Source organism: Spea bombifrons, chromosome 12, assembly GCF_027358695.1.
Source record: "Spea bombifrons isolate aSpeBom1 chromosome 12, aSpeBom1.2.pri, whole genome shotgun sequence".
NCBI classification, from domain to species: domain Eukaryota; kingdom Metazoa; phylum Chordata; class Amphibia; order Anura; family Pelobatidae; genus Spea; species Spea bombifrons.
In genome coordinates, this window is record NC_071098.1 from 15,832,271 (window position 1) to 15,854,078 (window position 21,808).

The 21,808-nt window shown below is 41.7% G+C and overlaps 1 protein-coding gene across 1 annotated transcript in view; it reads right to left on the reverse strand.

Moving 5' to 3' along the window:
* Positions 1-202: 202 nt before the first annotated feature.
* Positions 203-21,808, reverse strand: part of DSCAML1 (DS cell adhesion molecule like 1) — a 111,561-nt gene continuing 89,955 nt past the window's right edge. Inside the window, exons 11-33 of the mRNA XM_053451362.1 lie at positions 21,571-21,747; positions 20,228-20,427; positions 18,985-19,081; positions 18,769-18,897; positions 18,172-18,339; positions 16,054-16,124; positions 12,991-13,231; positions 11,874-12,020; positions 11,558-11,713; positions 11,234-11,373; positions 10,025-10,178; positions 9,776-9,893; positions 9,078-9,241; positions 8,886-8,984; positions 8,520-8,708; positions 5,734-6,021; positions 5,222-5,377; positions 4,147-4,177; positions 2,735-2,853; positions 2,262-2,414; positions 1,985-2,179; positions 1,322-1,630; positions 203-884 (exon numbers count right to left, since the gene is read on the reverse strand). Coding sequence (XP_053307337.1) covers positions 436-884; positions 1,322-1,630; positions 1,985-2,179; positions 2,262-2,414; positions 2,735-2,853; positions 4,147-4,177; positions 5,222-5,377; positions 5,734-6,021; positions 8,520-8,708; positions 8,886-8,984; positions 9,078-9,241; positions 9,776-9,893; positions 10,025-10,178; positions 11,234-11,373; positions 11,558-11,713; positions 11,874-12,020; positions 12,991-13,231; positions 16,054-16,124; positions 18,172-18,339; positions 18,769-18,897; positions 18,985-19,081; positions 20,228-20,427; positions 21,571-21,747 — 3,950 coding nt within the window. The 3' untranslated portion in view covers positions 203-435. The remainder of the gene's footprint in view (positions 885-1,321; positions 1,631-1,984; positions 2,180-2,261; positions 2,415-2,734; positions 2,854-4,146; positions 4,178-5,221; positions 5,378-5,733; positions 6,022-8,519; positions 8,709-8,885; positions 8,985-9,077; positions 9,242-9,775; positions 9,894-10,024; positions 10,179-11,233; positions 11,374-11,557; positions 11,714-11,873; positions 12,021-12,990; positions 13,232-16,053; positions 16,125-18,171; positions 18,340-18,768; positions 18,898-18,984; positions 19,082-20,227; positions 20,428-21,570; positions 21,748-21,808) is intronic.

The following is a 21,808-nucleotide window of genomic DNA, read 5'->3' on the forward strand; positions in this document are numbered from 1 at the left end:
TCCATTCTTAAGGGTCCCACATAGCTCTACATCTGACCCTTTGATTTTTTTAAATACAGACCTGAAGGCGGACTTATAAAAGGGGTTCCTAGGTTAAATCTTTTCACCAGTGATCAACACACATCACCAGATACACACCGCAGTCGGTTCTGCCTCTTTTACACCACACTATCATTCTTTCAATCTCCACAGATAAAACAGATTTCTTTTCTTATTTTTTGTTTTTTATCCCGAAGAAGAAAATAGCTATTTTTCATACAAAAATGCGTCTTTTATCACCAAGTTTTTGTTTGAATTCTCCATATGTCCTTTGTGTTTTTTTTTTTCATTTTTATAATGTTTTTCAAAATATAGAAATACGGCCAAGACACTGCTGAGGGAGAAGCAGTCTGTGAGGGAATTGGGGGGGGTGGAGGTGCTTTACGAGGGTGGGTGTCAGACCAACGTGTAAGATTTTGAGTAGGCTCCAGCTCCTTGTTTTTGTGCTCGGGCAGCCCCAGAGGCGCTCATTTCCAGCAAAGAGTCCCGGGATCCCCCCATTTTGCTGTGCTGGGCAGGCAAGCGGTTTTCAATAGGTCCAGCTGATACAGTTGGGTCAGCAGGGGCAGATGGCGCAGTGGCTGCTGGAGCTGAAGGGGCAGAAGCTTGCGCTCCACCCATGAGTAGAGTCCGCTGAGGTAAGCTGACACCAGATGGGGTCGAGTGGGATAAGCCAGGAGGTGGTTTGGCACCTGGCTCTAGGGTAAGATGACGGGAGTGGTAGCTTCGAGTCAGGTTGCGCATTGATGCCTCACGGGGAGGCACGACAGGACAAGAGTCATGGGGTTCTGGTTTGCGAAAGTGGGGATCTGATTTCATGTAGAGTGGTAGATTGCAATATTCACCTGAGCCAAACAAAGAAAACGCAGTCAGATGTTACTTGAAAACATACTTTCATGTGACATGCATTGTATTTACATAATCGTGTTATCTCCTTACTAGTTGGACCAGATTTGAAAACTAGGATGAGCGTACACAGAACATTACTGCACATGAACAGGTTAGACATTAATACCTTTTAATGTAATGTTTTTTCCATCATAAGTGTAAGAGAAGATTGCAACAGGTTCTATCTCCTCTTTCTGCTCCTGTTTGTTCTATCAATAATAATATCCAATCGCCTGCTTTATCTATGGTGAAATGTTCTACTAGAATTAATATTCAATGTGCCTTCTAGTAATTAAAAAATAGTAACACATATGTAAAAACCATGTACATGCCTACTCTGGCTGTTCTCTTACGTACATGTAATTTAGAAAATCACAATGTAAATGATACGTACTTTTGGCTCTGTGGGGAATGGGAACAGCCACGTTCTTGGTTGGATCACTGTCCTGTGGTTTAGGGGGAGATGCGGTGAAGCGGCAGATCCCTGGTTCAGAGGGTGTGCTCATGGAGGTCATGCTATCTCCATTCTCATTGGTTCCTGTTGTCATCTGATCTGATGAGCTGTCTGATATAAAACACTCTGTGATCTCAAACTTGGCATGTTGTAGCTGCTCTTCTAGCTTGGCGTGTTCATAAGCACGAGCCAACTCTTCGTAGGTTGAGGACGCGCTCTCTGTGGATACCATACTGTTCCGACCCTTATCTGCAGGGTATAGAGATGAAGATAATATATGGTTTGTCACATAGCAAATATGCAGTTGCCTAAAACACTCCTTATCCAACTGGAATGCAGTAAACAAAATACATTAGTCTTAACCACCCAGAAGGAGGAAAGGATTGTGGTCTTTGAGCATGAAGCACCATGAGATTTTCTGTTTAAGGGCCAGTAAATGTATACATATTTCCAGTTAATCTTAACACATCCCTTAAAAATGCCCAAGTTTAAAATGTAAGATAAAAAATAATGAGTATTCTGTGTGAGGCGTATGCTGGACAATTCTACCTTATTAGCCGTACGGCATGAATAATAATAAGGCGGAATGGGGGTGACACAGACCTGTATCCTGAGAAAGACTGGCGCTGTAGCTGTCGCTCTCAGTCACAGTGATGCCATGCTGTGACCCCACGGTCCTCCAGTCAGAGGTCAAAGTTCGTGCAGGGGTGGAGCTCTGACACTTTGTGAGCGTCCATTGACTTGAATACCTGTTCCTGGTGCTATGAGCTGACTTCACGCTTTTTCGAGAGACTGGATCTAGGAGAGGAAATACAGAAATAAGGACGGCCAGAGGGGAGCTACTCTGATTCACTAATACAGATAAGGTTATTATACATACTTGTTCCAGGGCGAATGTCAGACATATCAATGAGAGGCCCTGTGTTCTGGATCAAGGCAGGATGGTGTAGGGACACTCCAGTGCAGAAGCTTTGAGGATTCACTGTTTGACTGAACTCCGCATCTGTCACAGGTAACGTAGCTTTATCATCTCCTGTAGGTCACAAAGTATGGGAACTGATTACACACAAACGTGAATATCAAACATTATCACAAACATGGGGCCACCTGTAAAAAGGAGTATCTGCTCTGGGCTCAGGCTTAGTTTAGGGGGTTACCTTAACAGCTGTCCCTTGAGCCCCCTCAGTCCTGAAGGTCTGTCCCTAATAGAAGTAGATGTAGTCTGCCGGAATCATCAGAAATGACACATCCACTATCTAAATCCAAGTGCTTTTCACTAAACATAAGGGTTTTACATCTCCATTTTCCTCCATGAATTAACCATCTGTGTGTCATATTGGACACTTTCCTTACCCAATTGCTTGACACCTTCCTTGTCCTCAATAAGAAGCTGGACCCGGGGAATATCAATGTGTAACCTGGGGCCAGCAGGTGGCCCCTTCACTGGGGTGTCAAAGCTGCGATTATTTTTACTGTAGGGGTGGAAGAGAGAGAAGTAGGGTGGTGAGAGTGTTAAGGATATATGGAAGGTAACAATACTCGACACAGGCCTACAAGTAATCATCACTTGTGTCCGGTAACTGATTACATGAAAAACTCCATAAATGTTTTGCTGCCAAAATCTACCATGTGGCAGCCGAGTTATTTCCCAAGTATTGTCCAGCTCAGTAAGGCATAGCACTGCGTGTGAATCCATGTGTAACCTGGATTAATGTGAGATAGTGATCCCACCGACACTGATGCTAGTAACATTGATGCTGACGTGCCGTTCTCCGTGAAGCACCTGATCACGCCTTGCTATGTATTTCTGCCGTACACCGCAGCATTTTATTGTGTTGGTGTAAAGCACCTTGCAGCGCGGCGGTGCACAATGCATGAGAGCAGCAGTAAAGGTGCAGGCCTTTTATCTTGAAGTAGTATGCGCATCCTCATCTTCTAGAAAAGATCTTTACATGTGTAGAGGGGCCGCACTAAAAGGTATAACTATGACGGGTAAGCTTGCGGCAGAGTTGTGTTTCACTTTAATATACATTATGAAAAGCCAACCCCTTGAGCTTCTGGGGCAGGAAGAGTATAGTGTATAGTTAAAACACTCAGTGGCTACTTATTTGATTATACATTATACAGGGCAAGCCCAGCCTTCTTGCTGGAAGAAGTTGCCTGTTGAAACCACCATTCTCATGCAAACTCTCCCTTTAGAGAATAAACCTTACAATTTATACACCAAATACCGCACTCTTCCAAAGGACACGTCAAAGCGAATTGTCACAGTATTCATAAGTAAATAACAGTGGCCAATAAAATGCCGCACGTTGTTAAATTTAATGCATAAATGAGGTTTTGGCGATACATATTTTAGATTTGCCACATAAATATTGACTAGTTTGTTATTATGTGTGACTTAAAATTATTCCACTGTGATGTAATGATGGTGCGCCAATTCTGTTTATTATAGATAGGAGTATGACATGATTCTGTTATTGGCGCAACCTCCTCCTGTACAAAAAAAGTGTTTGCAACTACGGTGTTCTCTTCTGTCATACAATATGGACACCTGAGGCTTTAATAAATTAAAGACATATTATTGAGTAGAAATAAAGTAGAACCTTCCTTTATCACTCTCAACATTGGCCTTTAAAGGTCCTGGTATATTCCGAACAGACCCTGTATTAGCCTCGAACATGCTGTAATTAGCACAGATCTCATCATAAAGCATGACTGCTTTACAATGGTTAGGGAAAAAAACTCTATCAATGTGGTCTTACCTGATAAGCATTTCTGCCAGACTTTTTGCATCTGTAAATAAGAGAACAAAACATTAATGTGGACCGCCTGAACACCACACAATAACCTTGAGACTAGAACAGTGTCTGTATTGTTAAGAACCATACAGAAACATAGAAAGTGATGGCAGATAAGAACCATTTGGCCCATCCAGTCTGCCCAACCTCTGAATACTTTCCTTAGTCCCTGGGCTGATCATATATCTAGATTAGCCTTATGCCTATCCCATGCTTGCTTAAACACCTTCACTGTAATAATCTTTACCGCCAGTGATCTGTACAACAGCATGAGCTCTTCCCTCTTTCTACTGCTAATACCTCTCGCTATACAACCAAGCATTCTGCTAGCATTACCTGCTGCTCTACTGCATTGCCTTTAAATCCTCAGAAATAATTACCCCTAAATCCCTTTCCTTACACGTTGAGGTTAGGACAGCATGACATATTCCATACTCTGCCCTTGGGTTTCTATGCCCCAGATGCATTACTTTGCATTTATCCATTAAATGCCAGTTGCCACAGCTCTGACCATTTCTCCAGTTTACATAAATCATTTGCCATTTGGCTTCTCACTCCAGGAACATCAACTTTGTTGCAAATGTTTGTGTCATCAGCGAACAGACATACCTTTCCATCAAGACCTTCTGCAATATCACTAATAAAAATATTAAAGAGAATGGGTCCAAGTACAGATCCCTGAGGTATCCCACTGGTAACAAAACATCGCTCCCAATATACTTCATTCACTATAATCCTCTGTCGTATAATCCACTCAGCCGCTGCCTGATCCATTCAACAATATTGGGATCTAAACTAAGAGATTGCAGTTTATTGATAAGTCTTCTATGTGGGACAGTGTCAAAAGCCTTACTGAAATCCAGATACGAAATGTCTACTGCACCAACTCGATCAATTACTTTAGTCACCACACAAAAAAGTTTGGTATGATCTTCCTGAAGTAAACCCTTTATTTTTGATTTTTTAGCTTTCTTTAGCTTTTCTACTGCTGTTGAATTTTATTTAAGATAGAGGGAGACATCCATGAGCCTCTTCTCACCTCTCAGCCTCTTTAGTCTCTTCTCTTTTCTTTTCTTACGGATAATAAACAGCAAGGCGACCCCTAGTGTGACCAGAATAACTGGACAGGCAATAGAGAACAGCTTCTTCACATCATCCCCCTCACCCTGGGCGGATTTAATGGGAGGGATAGTACCTGTATTGCAAATGAGGAGTGAAAGACAAAAATAAATTGAAATAGAAAAAAGTTCAGAAATCTAAATCAACAGATGCTAAAAAATACCTTTAATATAATTTGGTAAAGCACTGATTGTGTCTGTTGCCAAAAATGTAGTTTAAGGATCAATTTTATGTCCAATTTTTCATTTTTTATCTGATTCTTTTTCAAGCATGCAACAAAACCTGCCACCAAAAACACCAATCCTAATTGGGAAAACTACAGCATGGACATCAAATTCTGATTAGAATTTACCACACACTATAAACGGCTGATTGGTGCAATATGCATGGATTTGAATGTTAATTGATATGGTATATACTGGCATCTCTTACTCCCATCGTAGTCCAGTGTGGCAAACTGTGACGTCTCATTCCCACATCCTGCGCTGTTGCATGCTCTCATCTTCAGTTCATACCAGGTGGCCTCCCGGAGATCAGTCAGGAAAACATCACTCGTCACATTGGCACGAAGACTCTGCCAAGCCCAGCTGTTCTGCGGCCTGTACTCCAAGATCACGGAGGTGATAGGACACCCGCCGCTATTCCAGCCATGAAGGTTCAGACGAGCATGCGTGGAGTTCACATGGGTGAAGAGGTGCTGGTCTTTGTTAAAGGATGGCTCTGCAAAAGAAGGGGTGACAAGAAGCAAGAATAAAGTTGACTGATGTACCGTTTATTTTCCGGCGTATAAGACGACTGGGCGTATAAGACGACCCCCAACTTTTCCAGTTAAAATATAGAGTTTGGGCTATACTCGCCGTATAAGACTACCCCTCTACCCAGTATACAACAACCAACCAATCACGGCAAGCGATGTACCTTACCGGTGATTGGCTGGTTGTTGTATACAAAACCTGCTTGGATTGGGTGGGTCAGCTCTCCCTAACATATGCCTGTCCACACACACATGTATAGACATACATCTATACAACCCTTCCTTTACATACATATACACGTACACACCAGCTTACAAACACACATATACACATACACTGCCCTTACACACACCTGTCCATACACATAAACTGCCCATACACAGACATATACATACATACACTGCCCTTACACACACACACACACACACACATATATATATATATATATATATATATATATATATATCTACACATACTAACATACTCCTGTCCATACATACACATTTATACACTGCCCTCACCACACACCCCTGCCTTTACACACACACACACATATATATCTATATATACACACCAGCTTACAAACACACAAATACCTACACTGCTCTTACACACACCTGACCATACACATACACTGACCTTACACACACATATATACACATACACCCCTTTCTCCCTATCTCTTACCTTTCTCATCTTCTATCTTCCATCCAGTTTTGGGAGCGTGAGGTCTGTCATTTCAGATCTCTGCTTTACTGCTCCCTCATCACTACGCGCCGGCAATTGATGCCGAGCGCCGGGACATGACGTCATCCCCGCGCTCGGCATCAATAGCCGGCGCGTAGTGATGAAGGAGCACGGAAGCCGAGGTCTGAAGTGCCAGACCTCGAGCTCCCTAATTTTGGGCTAGTTAGAGGGAGGTCGTGATCTCCCCAATCAGCCCTGCTCATCGGGCGCCTACTGATCAGGGCTAGTTGGGGAGATCACGATCTTGCACCTACCTCAGCGCGGCCCTGAAGACCGGCCCAGGGGAGGCGGCTTCTCCGCTCGCCCCTACCCTAGAGATACACTACAGTTTTAGGGGCTTCGTGATTCTCCAGTCCGTCTCGGTAAGTTTCAGCACCCGACGTATAAGACGACCCCCTACTTTTGAGAAGATTTTCATGGGTTAAAAAGTCGTCTTATAAGCCGGAAAATACGGTACATAGAAAAGGAATTAGTCATCACTTCTAGTGCAGATAGAGCAGAGGGGAACGGGAGGGGGAAACCAAATGGAATATGCCGTATGGTAAACAACAACACAAAAACAAAAATATGAAAAAGCTCAGCTACAACAACTAATACTAATGTCTTGGGTTAGGATTGTAACTAAAAAATATATAACCACAATATACTCCAGGTGGCATTATCACTGCATTTACCCTAAATACTGAACTATCAACACTTATTTATGCAGATAAAAATCACTATATGTACAGTATTTGCTCAAATATAAGACAAGGTTTTTTCAGAGGTCATTTTATAATCTGATCTCAAATAGTCTTTTAGTCAGACCTCTAAGATCCAGACCCCAACAGCGCTGCAGGGGAACTGAATACTCCTCTCTGGCAGCCAGTGAACGTTCTGCCCAGCACTTTAGCTGGGGCTTCCATGATGCAGCACATGACCTTCTGGTGCTCAGTCATAGAAGCCCTGGCGGAAGCGCTGGGTGGCAGCAGAGGTTGTCTACGCGCATAGTCTGTGCGCGGTGGTAACTCCTATCACTATATACCATCATCAATGTCTGTCAGTATAAAATGACAGCAGTTATCCTGTACCACCATCAATGTCTGCCTTAGTATATAATGGTAACAGTTATGCTGTACCACCATCGATGTCTGCCTCAGTGTACAGTGATAGCAGTTATGCTGTTCCACTGTGATGTCCGGCTCAGTATATAATGATAGCAGATATGCAGTTTGTGTGTGTGGGGCTGTCCCAGTTACCAAATACTCTAGGTACACCCCTGGGTGCACTTTTTCTTCAGTGCCCCTCCCCATAACAAACATATGCACATACTGACATGCAAACTCACTAACACCCAGTCACCCTTCCATACACTTACACTCTTCCTTGCACCACTAACCCTAGGCTCACCCCTGACAATCTAACACCATACTTACACTAACATCAAACACCTGCCTTAGCACACCCCTAGGTGCACTCACACTTCTATACAATGGACAGAAAAAAAACCTTTTCAAGTTTAGACCTCCTGGGTCATGAATTTCAATGGTAAATGAATACAGTTAAGATCATATTCTATGATATGTGTGATTGACTGCACAGGTTGTGGAGGCAAAAGAGGGCTTAGGATGTTTAGAAGGGACATATTTAATCTAATGTGCGTCCAGCATAGTGAGAGATAACGGCGCTACAGTAATTGTCTCGTGCAGTAGAGGACATGATACAGTTGTTTCCTACCTCTCCCATGGGTCTTGGCTTCAATAATCTCACTGATTCTTCCTGCCCCAACGCTATTCTTGGCTGCTAATTTTACTTTGTACCATGTGCCACAACGCAAATTCTCCAGTCGAAAGGATCTCTCAGAGGAGCTGATAAATACATCTCGCCATTCCTCACTGTTATCAACAGAGTACTGGAGGACAAAGCCTTCAGGGTACCGAAAGAAAACATAATTAATAAATAGAAACTGTAGGTAATACAGAAAAATTCTAAGAAGATTACAAGGGTCTAAAATGTGTGCGTAGGGCAGGAAGAGAAGAATAAAGAGTATTGCAGTTGGACATTTTAAAATAACTTTTCGAAGTAGAGCGAAAAAGAAGATACCTCGTATGGAACTCCCTCCATTGTCCCCTGGGATCCAAGCTAGAGTGATGGAAGATGCTGAGGTTTTAGAAACTGTGAGACGAGGCTGGTCAGGTGGAACTGCGGAATATAGACATAAATAAATTGAACACGGCATGTTATTTATCTGTCCTCCATGTTCCTTCCTTTGGTGAGAGCCCACCTTCCCCATACCTTGCACCAGGAGGTTCACAATAATAGTATCAAAGCCCCAGGTGTTGGTTGCCGTGCAGGTGTAGTAGCCAGAATCCTCTGCTTTGACTGAACGCAGGGTGAGTGTACCATTTGAGTGGATAAGGCGGTGCCCATCCAGTGCTACTGGGATAGCAGAATCCTCACTAGAGTTCAAAAGAACAAAATGGGAGACTCTGGTCAACGTTTGTTAAGAGTAAAAAGACATGATTATAACAGTCACAGTGGTCATAGTTCGTTTTCCTGCACATCATGTAACAATGGCTGTGAATTAAATTGTAGCCATCTTAGAAACATAGAAAGTGATGGCAGATAAGAACCATTTGGCCCATCTGGTCTGCCCAACCTCTGAATACTTTCCTTAGTCCCTGGCCTTATCTTAAAGTAAATGATCTATTTTGGTTTGACCAGTTAAAGATCACCTACCCTTTCCAGTAAGAAAAAAACATAAGACATGTGTACACCATATATATCTATGTATTCCATTGGGAATGTATAGACTTTTGTACCCTTCTTTAACTTCTACTGATATAAGAGTATGTTGAATATATGGGAGTCTCCTGTCTGATCCATAGTACCGCCGGATTAAGATATCCCAGGTTGTGTTCTATACCAAGTATTCATATGTTATTTTACTGCTAATATTCTCTCCGCATCAGTGGACAAGGAATAGAAAATACCTGTCTTTGGTCCATTTGATGGCTGGCGCTGGTTCTCCAACTGAACTACAGGGCAACCGTACATCTTTCATCCATGGGGTGCTCACTGTCCCTCCAAATGAAATGATTTTTGCAGGAGCTATAGTTAAAACAATAGAAGTTGTATCAAACTGTTTAGGTGAACAGAATAACTTAGTGGTATAGCGTGTTTTTTTAGTATTTATGTAACTGGTAAGGTGGCAAACTCTTGGCTAGTAATATAGTTTATACCCTTCCCAGCAGGCTCGATCATCACTTTCTCGCTGACATTGCCGCGTCCTGCAGACGTCACTGCGGCCACCCATAGCATGTATTGCTGTCCGCGGAGGAGGTGCATTATACGATAGTGCAGAAACTCCGGGCTGGTCTCATACTCACTGGGAGCCTGAGGGGTGAAAGAATCCGAGAAGGATGAGGGGTAGAACGACAAGGAGGGTGCAAGATAAAATAAAAAAATAAAAAGCCAAGGATAAGCAAGGGAAAAGGAATTGTAATTTTGTGGTTTCATATTTTTATGTATGTATCATAGCTTTACAAGATATATTAGCATCTCATAACTAATTAACTCTAATTAGCTGCTGCTTGTTACCCAGCAGCTCCAACTCTCACTATCTAGAGACCAAGAGAAAAAACTTCAAAAGAGCAAAAATCTTCAAAGATTTCCACTTAAACAGATGAAATCTACCCCTAGAGGACAGGGGAAGGATGCATAAAAATAGGACAGGTAGAAAATGGGTATACTGGTGGTCAGAGAAATAGAAGGACTTGAAAAAGTGAGTTTAGTGTTTGTGCTAAGGTGAGCAAACCCACAGGGGAACAGACTTCCTAATGAAAACGCATTAAATATTATATATATGAGTTTAGGATGGAAGTAGTTTAAATAAGCACAACATGCTTAGAGGAGAATGGGATCAAATAAATGATTCAAATAGGGAAAGTTAAAACTGGAATAAATATTGAGGAGGGGAATGATATAAGAGGTTGGATGAATAGGGAATTAAAATTGTAAAAAAGAAGAATTAAGGGTAAGCTATAGGAATCACTGAATGAAAAGGCAAATAGGAAAAAAGGGAGAATTTGCTAGAAAATTGATGGAGAGACAAGACAAAGAAACAAACGGCCACAAGAGGCACTGTGGAAAACAGGATGGAAAGCGATAGATACTTTCTCACTCACGGATAGCAAGAATATTAAGAGTCTATGCTAGGAGTGCACCCGGTATATGTCTGTGACACAGGTACCCACGCTTATTCTAGGTTCCCAGCAGTATAACATAACAATCACCTTTTCTTTAACCCCAAAAGTAAACAGATACTGAAGCAATGGCCCATAATGGAAAATCCCACAAGGTATATATACCATAGGCTTAAAGACTTCACTCATACTTGCCCTGCCTCCTGCCCACATCTCCCAACCTGTTCTCCGTATCTCAGTGCTTACAGGCTGTCCAGATCCTGGGCTAGAGCAGAAGATAGTGTATTTGCGGATGATGCCATTGGGTTTGGTAGGGGGCAACCAGGACACCACCACACTGCTAGATGAGGATGGAACCGCTTTAATCCCAGCAGGTGGCCCTGGAACTGCAGGGAGAAGTTGGGGTCAGTGCAAATATCAAGCAGTATAGTGATTTACACTGTTACAATACTCAATACTGATGGAACAAATTCAACGACATAAGCCATTCTTTTATGTATGTAGCTTTATGAGGCAATTGATTTATAGCTTGTATTAAATCTTCATTTTTTTTTCTATTTAGTTACTTACTGTCCTCCTTGGTCTGCAGGTAGAGAACACTGCTACGCACTCCGTCTCCTGCCTGGGTGTAAGCCAGCACTTGCACGCTGTAATTGGTGAACTTTTCAAGAGACTTGAGCTCCACACGTTCTCGTGGGGTGGTTATATTCTGCATTTCTCCCCACTCTAGAGTGGGAGGCAGATGGGAATGAAGGAAATAAAACAAAATTAAAGAAATGTAAATAATGAATCATTGTGTAGAGTGCAGAGCGTAAGAAAGAGAAGTGGATACAGGAAAAAAAAATATTACTGAAACAGCATATATGTACTTGCACCAAAAACTCACCCCCATCTGGATATAGTGACCAGAAGATGACTCGATAGCCCTTTAGGACACCATTGAGGGAGCTTCGAGGAGGCTCAGACCAGGAGATGACGGCCGCATCAGAAGTGATGGAGAGAGCTCTAACGTTTTCTGGAGGCTGACTTGGCACTATTAAGTCATAGAGTGATGGAACAAAGTTAATAAAAAATACTATTAGCTTTTGAGGAGAGGCAGAACATTGAACAGCTGATGTGTATAGACAACTATAGTCAGGAAGTTAGAAGTCTGAACGTCACACAAATAGATCTAAGATCTACAAGCCCTACGATCACTTAGAAGCATCAATACGTATTAGTCACTTAGATGATAATGATATAACAGGACTGTACAAACCAACAGACTCTTGTTGACGTCAAAACTATATTGCTCCACATTAATTTGTGGCCACTATGGAACACTTCCTCTGCATTAACCTATACTTGGTGGCATCTTCATTGCAAATATCCAATATGATCATTCTTCGTTATTCAAGAGGAGATCATATTATAGACTATATATTATTTGACCTTTAACAAGCACAGGGGGTTGCACTGATTAACTTAAAAACCATGCAAAATGCTTATATATATATATATAAATATATATATACACATATAAAGCATGTAAATATGTTTGTAATTGGTAAGTCTAGATATGCTAAATTCATTCTACTTTTAATTTACATCATATCACCCATACATGGAACTCTTGGCCAGCTAGGGATCACAAGGAAGTCCTAGCTCATAATTGTGCAGCCAACAACTGGATATGTGCAGCTGCACACTGTTTTATGCTCATGTAGCGTGTGGTCAGGTATATGCACGCAATTGCCCCGTGTGGCAGATGGCCAGTCCTGGCCTGCATCTATCTTTTGTGTTGCTCTGTATATCTGTTTATTTGGTTCATCACATGGCAACCACAATTAGCTATAAGTGAATATTTACTTCATTGCAGGGGATTGATCACCAGCCACTATAAAGATAGCAGTCTAAGGATTGCTGATGATTTCACATCTGCTACATAGAGCTCAATCTGCACACCTATTCGCTTTTATAAATTAAAATTACTAGTATATTTATGCTCTGTTCCATGCACTCACCATCCTCTAGTGTGGTAGCATTTATTTCAGTAGAAGATGGCCCAGTTCCTGCTCGGTTAAACGCTTGGACCACTACACCATACTGTGCAAATTTTTTCATGTTGTCCAAGGTGTACACCTCTCCATCACCTGTGGCTTTCATCTCCACAATACTGTACTGCCCATTACTGCCAGGACCATTCTCACGGTACCCGATTTGGTACCCGCGGATTACTCCATTTTGTAGCTCCTTTCGGGGGGCCTGTGGAAAAGATACACACTGTCAGAAGCCACAAGACTTGAACCAGGGATCTCGTGCTTGCAAGATCCTGCACAGATCTATGTCTCTACCGGGAGTCTATACGGTTGCCTGGTTCTCGATCTCTTCTTGACTCTGATCATGCTGGCTTTTTACCTGTGGACAATTGGCAATTAGGGGCATGTCAGAAGCGTGACCCAGTTCCTGCCATTGTTTTGCGCTCTAGGATTATACCTGTTTGACCTGGCTTGTTCCTGACCTCTGATCCTGCCTGCTCTGGTAACCCTGCATCTGAGTTCCACAAGTTCTACCCAAGACCCACATATACATTAAGTATTTTGCATGTATAATATAATTTCCTGCATGGGGTTCATTGCTAACATGAGGGAGAACTTGGTTGTGCTCCAACCAGTTCAGCACTCTGGACAGATGCCTGGTTCACCTATATAGCCAGGTTGGCCCCATGTGTATCAATTTGTGGCGGCTGTATGGGTCACTGCGAAAATAGGAAATCAAAGGCTTTTTTGTAGTCTAGAGGTTCAATGGAAAAGTGCAGGATCCTCTATGGATCATTAGAAAATTTATAAACATGTGGAGTTAAGATCAGATAATTCTGTGCTGATTATCTGAGCGATATCATGTGTCTGATCCCATCCAGCACCTACTACAACTACAGAGAAGGAGTACGTTACAAATGTCCAAACGAGGGCTATCAGGCACCATATTTCGGTGATCAGGGATAGGCTGGGTAGTCTACAGACAAGCCGTAGGTGGTAGTTGCATGTTATGAACAGGAGACAGAAAGTAAAGATTGTAGTGAAGTACTGAATGTCTCTGTACAAGTGATGGATCTCTGTCCACTAGATGGGGGTATTATCAAAAATATCCATTAATGCATGGATGAAAGGTGAAAACAGATATTTATATATATACATGCACACGGACATATGCACATGTATAACAGATTATCTATGTAAGAAAGATTAGCGTCACATCTTTTATGCATGGTTAATTTCACGGATAACTGGATTAACTGATTTATTGTGTGCAATATTTGATGATAACCTGCAAGAATTGTATGTATGGCCCTGTATATTTAAGAAAACATACATGCCTTGTGAATTGAGGTGACAACGCTATCAGCCTAATTCTAGTGAAATGTTATATATATATATATATATATATATATACACAATCTCTAAATCAACGCACTCATATTAAATAGGTTATAAACTCTCATGACTGTAGTTAAAGCTACTTAAAAACACCTTTCTAAGATGACAAAATTGGAGTTTTAGTCACATTATATGGCCATATTATGCTAAGCCCACCACTACGCCAAAGTACTCCAATGTAGGTGGGTCCTAACGCTAAATACTGTTGCTTATATGGAGCTAAATCTTTGCAAGGACATTGCTTATCAGCACCCCTCCCCACCACAGGTGCTCCATTGGTGAGGTCCTTGGAAACCTATAAATTGCAGGAGTGTCTGTGTTTATGAAGGCCTTTTGGCTCCTGGTAAGCAATGTACTTGCAAAGATTTAGCTCCATATAAGCAACAGTATTTAGCGTTAGGACCCACCTACATTGGAGTACTTTGGCGTAGTGGTGGGCTTAGCGTAATATGGCCATATAATGTGACTAAAACTCCAATTTTGTCATCTTAGAAAGGTGTTTTTAAGTAGTTTTAACTACAGTCATGAGAGTTTATAACCTATTTGATGTGAGTGCGCTGATTTAGAGATTGTGTATGACTTTGGTCTTCAGCAGAACCCCCTTATAATTAATGCTAGTTCAGGTGAGTGCTTCCTTTTTGTATTTGTATATATATCTTTATATATAGTTATATATTTCAGAGCGTCCTTTTTTTAATAACTTGGTATAAGATGTGTGCACTTTACTAAGCATCTTGAAGATACATAAGATAAAGGACCAGAGGTGCATCTTATAGAAAGAGAAGAGAGACAGAACAAGAGGCACATCTTATAGAAAGAGAAGAGAGAGTAAACAAGGGGTGCATCTTATAGAAAGAGCAGAGAGACTGAACAAGGGGTGCATCTTATCGAAAGAGAAGAGAAGAGAAACTGAACAAGGGGTGCAGGTGTATAGAACACGTTTGGAAAGCTGCTTCTTGTAATGAGGAGAGGATCTGGGTAAACGAGTATATTGTAAGATGTGAAAGAAGCAGAGGTCTTGCAGAATGTAAAGAATACAGAGTAGTGGATCCTAGGGATGGGGAAACAATCTGTGGGGGAATTTGTAACAGAGGTGAACCTAAACTAGAAAACAGAAGATTAAAAAATGATGTCTCTCATATTTCCAAACATTGCAGTCTTTCCTAGAAATAGCTCTGTAATCATTTAAAATCATTATTAATTACAATACTCGTCAGATGACACAAAATCAAGCACTACGTTGTTGTCATTGAAAATGAAAAAGGTGTCTATTATTTTACAGGAATACAACAAATTTCCTTTTGTTTAATTGCTGAACATGTTACAGGGAGCAATATTTTGTGTAACTTTAATTTGGGTGGATCTCTTACAAATGGAGAAGATTTAGCCAAATAAGGACAGAAAGCTGTTCTAATACACAACAAAACAGATAAATGTGGTATTAAACATGTTAATGCAGCATAGTACATGATTGTGTGCTAATGATTAAAAGTTAAGCTTTTATTGGTGACCATTCCTATATTAAAAAAATCAGTTTATAAAAGCAAGATGACCATTCTATAAAAAAGCAAAAGTGGTAGAGTATACAGAACTTCGACCACTGAAGGAGACAGAGATGACAGTGGAGAAGAGGCTACACAATCTCCTTACCTTCCATGTTACTTGGATACTTTGTGATGTGAGCGGCTGCAAGGTAACATCCATAGGTGGTCCATCAGGAGCTGGAAGACACAGTAAACCATTAATATCACTTCTTTTAGGACCTTTTAGGCAGGCCAACATGTGGAGGTTGAAACCCAACAGGGTTACGTGACACAATGTTATGTGACCCTGCAGAGCATGCGAGCAGGGAGAGAGTAAAGGAGTTAGGGAAGCAGGTAGTGAATGTGTATGTAAGTAGAGTGAGCGTGTTTGTGTACTCATGTTTTAGCATGACTGGATATATGTAAGTATGAGAGTGTGCTTGTTTAAGAGGTTTTGTTAGCATAAGTATGTGAGTGTAAGAGTATGAGTTAGTGTGAGTTATTGTAAGTATGTGTGTGTTAGCACAAGTGTGTAAGTTGGTGAAAGTGTAAGTGTGTAAATATGTGTGCCAGTGCCCCTAGGCCAAAAGGTGCATTTTATAAGAACCCCAAATAGCATTTTAACTCTCTAACTGCAACCACGTAGCCAAAATTGGTATACAGTGGATATAAAAAGTCTACACACCCCAGTTAAAATGCCAGGTTCTTGTGATGTTAAAGAATGAGACAAAGATGAATCATGTCAGAACTTTTTACACCTTTAATGTGACCTATAACAAACAATTCAATTGTAAAACAAGCTGAAATCTTTTTTTTGGGGGGGTGTAAAATAAAAACTCACAATAAGCTGGTTGCATAAGTGTGCACACCCTCTTATAACTGGGGCTGTATTCAGATTTAACCAATCACATTCAAACCCATGTTAAATAAAAGTCATTACACACCTGCCATCATTTAAAGTGACTCTGATTAATCACAAATAAAGATATCAGTCAGGAGAAGGGTACAAAAGAATTTCCAAAGCATTTCCATACCATGGAACACAGTGAAGATGGTCATCATCAAGCGGAGACAATATGGCACAACAGAGACATTACCAAGAACTGGACGTTCCTCCAAAATTGATGAAAAGACGAGAAGAAAACCTGTCAGGGAGGCTTACAAGAGGCCTACTGCAACATTAAAGGAACTGCAGGGATGTCTGGCAAGTACTGGCTGTGTGCTACATGTGACAACAATCTCCCGTATTCTTCATGTGAATGGGCTGTGGGGTAGCGTGGCGAGACGGAAGCCTTTTCTTACAAAGAAAAACATCCAAGCCCAGCTGAAGTTTGCAAAAACAAACCCAAAAGCACGTGGAAAGATGTGTTATGTCTGATGAAACTAAGGTTGAACTTTTTGGCCATAATTCCAAAAGGTATGTTTGGTGCAAAAACAACACTGCACATCACCCAAAGAACACCATACATACAGTGAAGCATGGTGGTGGCAGCATCATGCTTTGGGGCTGTTTTTCTTCAGCTGGAACCAGGGCCTTAGTCAGGGTGGAGGGAATTATGAACAGTTCCAAATACCAGGCAATTTTGGCACAAAACCTTCAGGCGTCCGTTGAAGATGAAGAGGAAGTTCACCTTTCAGCACGACAACGACCCAACACACACATCCAAATCCACAAAAGCATGGCTTCACCACAAGGATTAACGTTTAGGAATGGCCCAGCCAGAGCCCAGACCTGAATCCAATTGAACATCTGTGGGGTGATCTGAAGAGGGCTGTGCACAGGAGATGTCCTTGCAATCTGACAGATTTGGAGCACTTTTGCAAAGAAGAGTCTGCAAATATTGCCACGTCAAGATGTGCCACGCTAATAGATTCCTACCCAAAAAGACTGATTGGTGAAGCACCTTTTGATTTTATTACAGCAATGTATTAGTTTAAGGGTGTGCACACTTATGCAACCAGGTTATTGTGAGTTTTTATTACCCCCCTCAAAGATTTCAGATTTTCCCCATTGGTTAGGTGAATTAGGTAAATGCTGCTGTTGAGAAAACACAGGTATCCTTTTAGATAATCTTTGGTTAAGATAAAAATGTAACTAGGATTAGATTTTCTATGCCGTAGGTGAATGTTGGTCGCAACTGCAGTGTGGTGAATAATGCCCACCACTACTTTGCTCTTGAGCAGCTTGGTAGGGGGGTCCGGCACTCAATACCATGCAGTTTACCCCAATGGCTAGTACGCTCACCTGCTTCCTCTGTGCTGATTGTGAGCTCCTTGCTTGGCTCACTGCGACCAATCTTGTTGAAGGAATACATGCGTATGCTGTACACGGACGCCGGATGCAGATCCACTATGTTGGCCTGGTTTATGATGGGGGAGATGTTGCGAGTGGATTGCTTAAATTCCCAGGTGTCTATAAAGGAGAACATGTGTTTAGAAAAGCTACATTATGATGCCTAAGCAGAAACAGCCAATAAAACAAAGCTGATGTAGAAAAAAAGCAAAACTTTTTAGTTTTCCCCCCGATGAATATAAGTCAATTTGTTGTCCAAATCAGTGGAATCTTCAAAACACTTCTATATAATAATTTTATAATATTTATACAGCTTTCATACAGAGGGCAAAAAGCTTCTATACAAGAGATTCTATACCACAAGGATGTAGTTGCTGCAGTAAAAAGGATGTAATAAGATGGATGTCCATGTCCTATACAGAAGAACACCTTTCTCTAATGTCATGACAGTCCTGATTTCTCCTCTAACAATAAACACTTTCTCTTTAAAGAATAGTCAGGAAATTTTGCCACAAGCTTCATATTAATGCCAAACGCATGAATTCTTACCGGATTTATTCTTATACTCAATATCAAAGGCAGTAATAATGCTGTTTCCGTCAAATCTTTGTGTCCAGCGCAGGTTCATACTACGAGCTTTGACTTCCCGAATCTCCAATTCAGGAGGGTCTGGAGGCTCTGTCGGTACAGAAGGGGAAGATGTAACGACAAGTGTCTTGAACACATTGTGTGTGTGTGTGTGTGTCTCAGTATCGATAAGTTTACCTTGCACTGTGAGCTGGATAAGCCCCCTGTCCTCTCCATACGAGTTTATTGCGTGGCAGGAAAAAAACACTGAATCCCCTCGTTCTGCTGGCTTAAGCTGAAGGATACACGGTAAACATTTCAATTAAAATCTCTTTATTGGAAACAAATTCTCCCAATAGTAACAGTTCAATTGATTAAAACTCATTCATACACTCATTCACTGCTTATACAGGTCACCCAGGGGAAGTGGTCTACGGTATAAGTGCGATTATACGATCACAGAACTCTATACCCCAATGACATGCAGCAGGGGGGTATGTTAAGCCGTCTAATACAACAATGGCTGTACGCATTAGCTGACAGACTAGCCGTCTAAACTTAAACCTTGTCTGCGAACTGAGACCCCCAAAACAGCACAATCAATACCGAGATTAACACTAATCCTTGACTCAAGTAGACCAAAGCAAAAGCATGTTTCCTTTTAAATACTTCACTGAATGCTCATTTGGTATAGATCATATATATTTATATATGAGTCTAAATCACTTTTAGGCATAACACAAACCTGAATGGCTTTACTCACTAAAACGGTCAGAGGGAATTCAGCGGAAACCGATGGCAACCAAACTGCAGTTGAGCAGAGCTGAAAATGCCAGAGAGCAACCTGACTGCTCTCAGGTCATATAGGACATCTAAAGCTAGAGGGTAAGAGGCTTAGATGCAATATGAGGAAGTTGTACCTTACTGAGTGGTAGATAAGTAGAACAGCCTCCCAGAAGAAGTGATAGAGGCTAATGGCGTAAGATAATTTAAACATGAACGGGATAGGCATATGGATCTAGAATCTAAGAAGAGACCAAAGAGTCCTTACATCAGGAAAAAACAGACTAGAGGTTTGGTCATTACTTTTACTTCATCCAGGGCAGAAGGAGGCAATCAGTGGCTCCTCTTTGGTCCTGAGCCTTTTTTTTATTAATTTGTACTGATGGAAAGCTTATTTTAATTATTGTTGGACCTTTAAAAGTTGTTTTATGCGGACAACGAAGGCTTATCAAGGAAGCATCTCAGTGGTTGTACATGGAGGAGCGACCCCTTGCTTTTCAGATCAGCTTTGTTTTCGAGCTGACTACAGCAAACAGTTATTTGCACCAACATTCCCTAATATGAAAGAAAAGCTCATTTTGAATGTCTAATACATGCTCGAAATGCACCATGTCTACATATGTAAGATAGAAGGAGCTCAACAGCTTTTCCAGCTCACCGTCAGGGTGGAGATAACCTCATCCCCACTGTCTTTAGTGGCTATTAGGTAGCGCAGGTTCCTGTCTGGATCTATCACCGTGTCCCCTTTCTCCCAGCGGATGATGATGGGGCGCTCCCCTCGTGCTGTGCAGTTCAGCCCCTTTGTCTGACCTTTGATTGCAATGGTTGTGTTGGGGTGAGATGTGATCATTGCTGGGACTGAGGAATAAAAGTTATTATTGACTTTTGAGGCACTAGAAAAAAACACTCATACATACACACACACTCTCACACACACACACACCAAAATACAAAAAAATTGTAACAGGCGGTATTTACAAATAATGGAGATCTCTACCTCTGTGAACTATGACCAGCAGTAATACAAGGATATATAAACCATGCACATGAAGCAAAAACAGCGAGGCTTTATATTGGAAAACATGCACCGATGCTTCATCAGGGCCCATGAATATAAATATAAACAGGTCACATGTATGAACCCTGATGATCCACTGTGCGGAGTCAAAATGCTTTTGGCTTATGATTGTTTACAACCTAAACATGTCACAATTGTTTTTCCGGGGGGTGTTCGAGATTGAATTATTTATGTTTATCTGAATACAATTGAAAAGCAAGGATTTGCACAGATTTACGCACTACTCAGCGTGGCCACACATGTAGCTTTGCACATGTAAACACTTGGCTTCGTAAAACAAGGAGCCGAGTTCTCTTAACCTGGGGCCACTGACCCCCCCCCCCTCGGTGGTATTACAGGCTCAGGTCGTGCCGCAGAAGCAGACGGAGGCCGCAGGCTGCGGAGCTATCGCTCGCTGCGCTTGTAAAGCCGTCTCCAGTGAAGTGGCAGAGAGACACGCTCCACATCATTTCAATTTGTAGTACGGCCAGAGAGAGGGGAGAACGAGGAGGGGAGAGAAAGAGGGTGCAGAGTGAGGAGGGATGTAAATTGCAAAGAAGAGAGAGAAATTATAGAAGGGTGAGGGAGAATGGAGGAGCGACGCAAAATCAGGAAAAGGGGAATGGTATATATATATATATAAAAAAGCCAATTCCTATCCACAGCGGAGCAATTTTATGGAGCGAAAGTTTTCAAGGGATGTCCCAAAAATACAAATAAAAAGAGGGGTTAAAAAACTAAAATGATTATTAGAGTTGGCCCTATGCGGGAGCAACGGATTTGATACTTCTCTGGCACTTTAACGGTTAAATCATTAAACCCGTCTCTCTGTCTGGCGCACTTAATCCATTACGCCTGTCAATACCGACAGGTCAAGTTTGTCCAGCGGGACTGTCCTCTGTCACCGTCGGATGATACATGTGTTTGGAGATGATATTACTTACTCTTGACAGTGAGGAACATGGATTTGCTGATATCGGTACCCACGCCGTTGCTGGCTTGGCACAGGTAATAACCAATGTCTTCCTCCAGAACGTGCCGTATGAGCAGGGAGCTGTTGGGTAAAATCTGGATTCTCCCAGTGAGAGGAACCGGGTGATACTGCTGAGGGTTCCCACTGCCTGCGAATACACCAAGAAACGTGAATGGTGTCGATCACTTTAAAATAGCACCCACCTATAC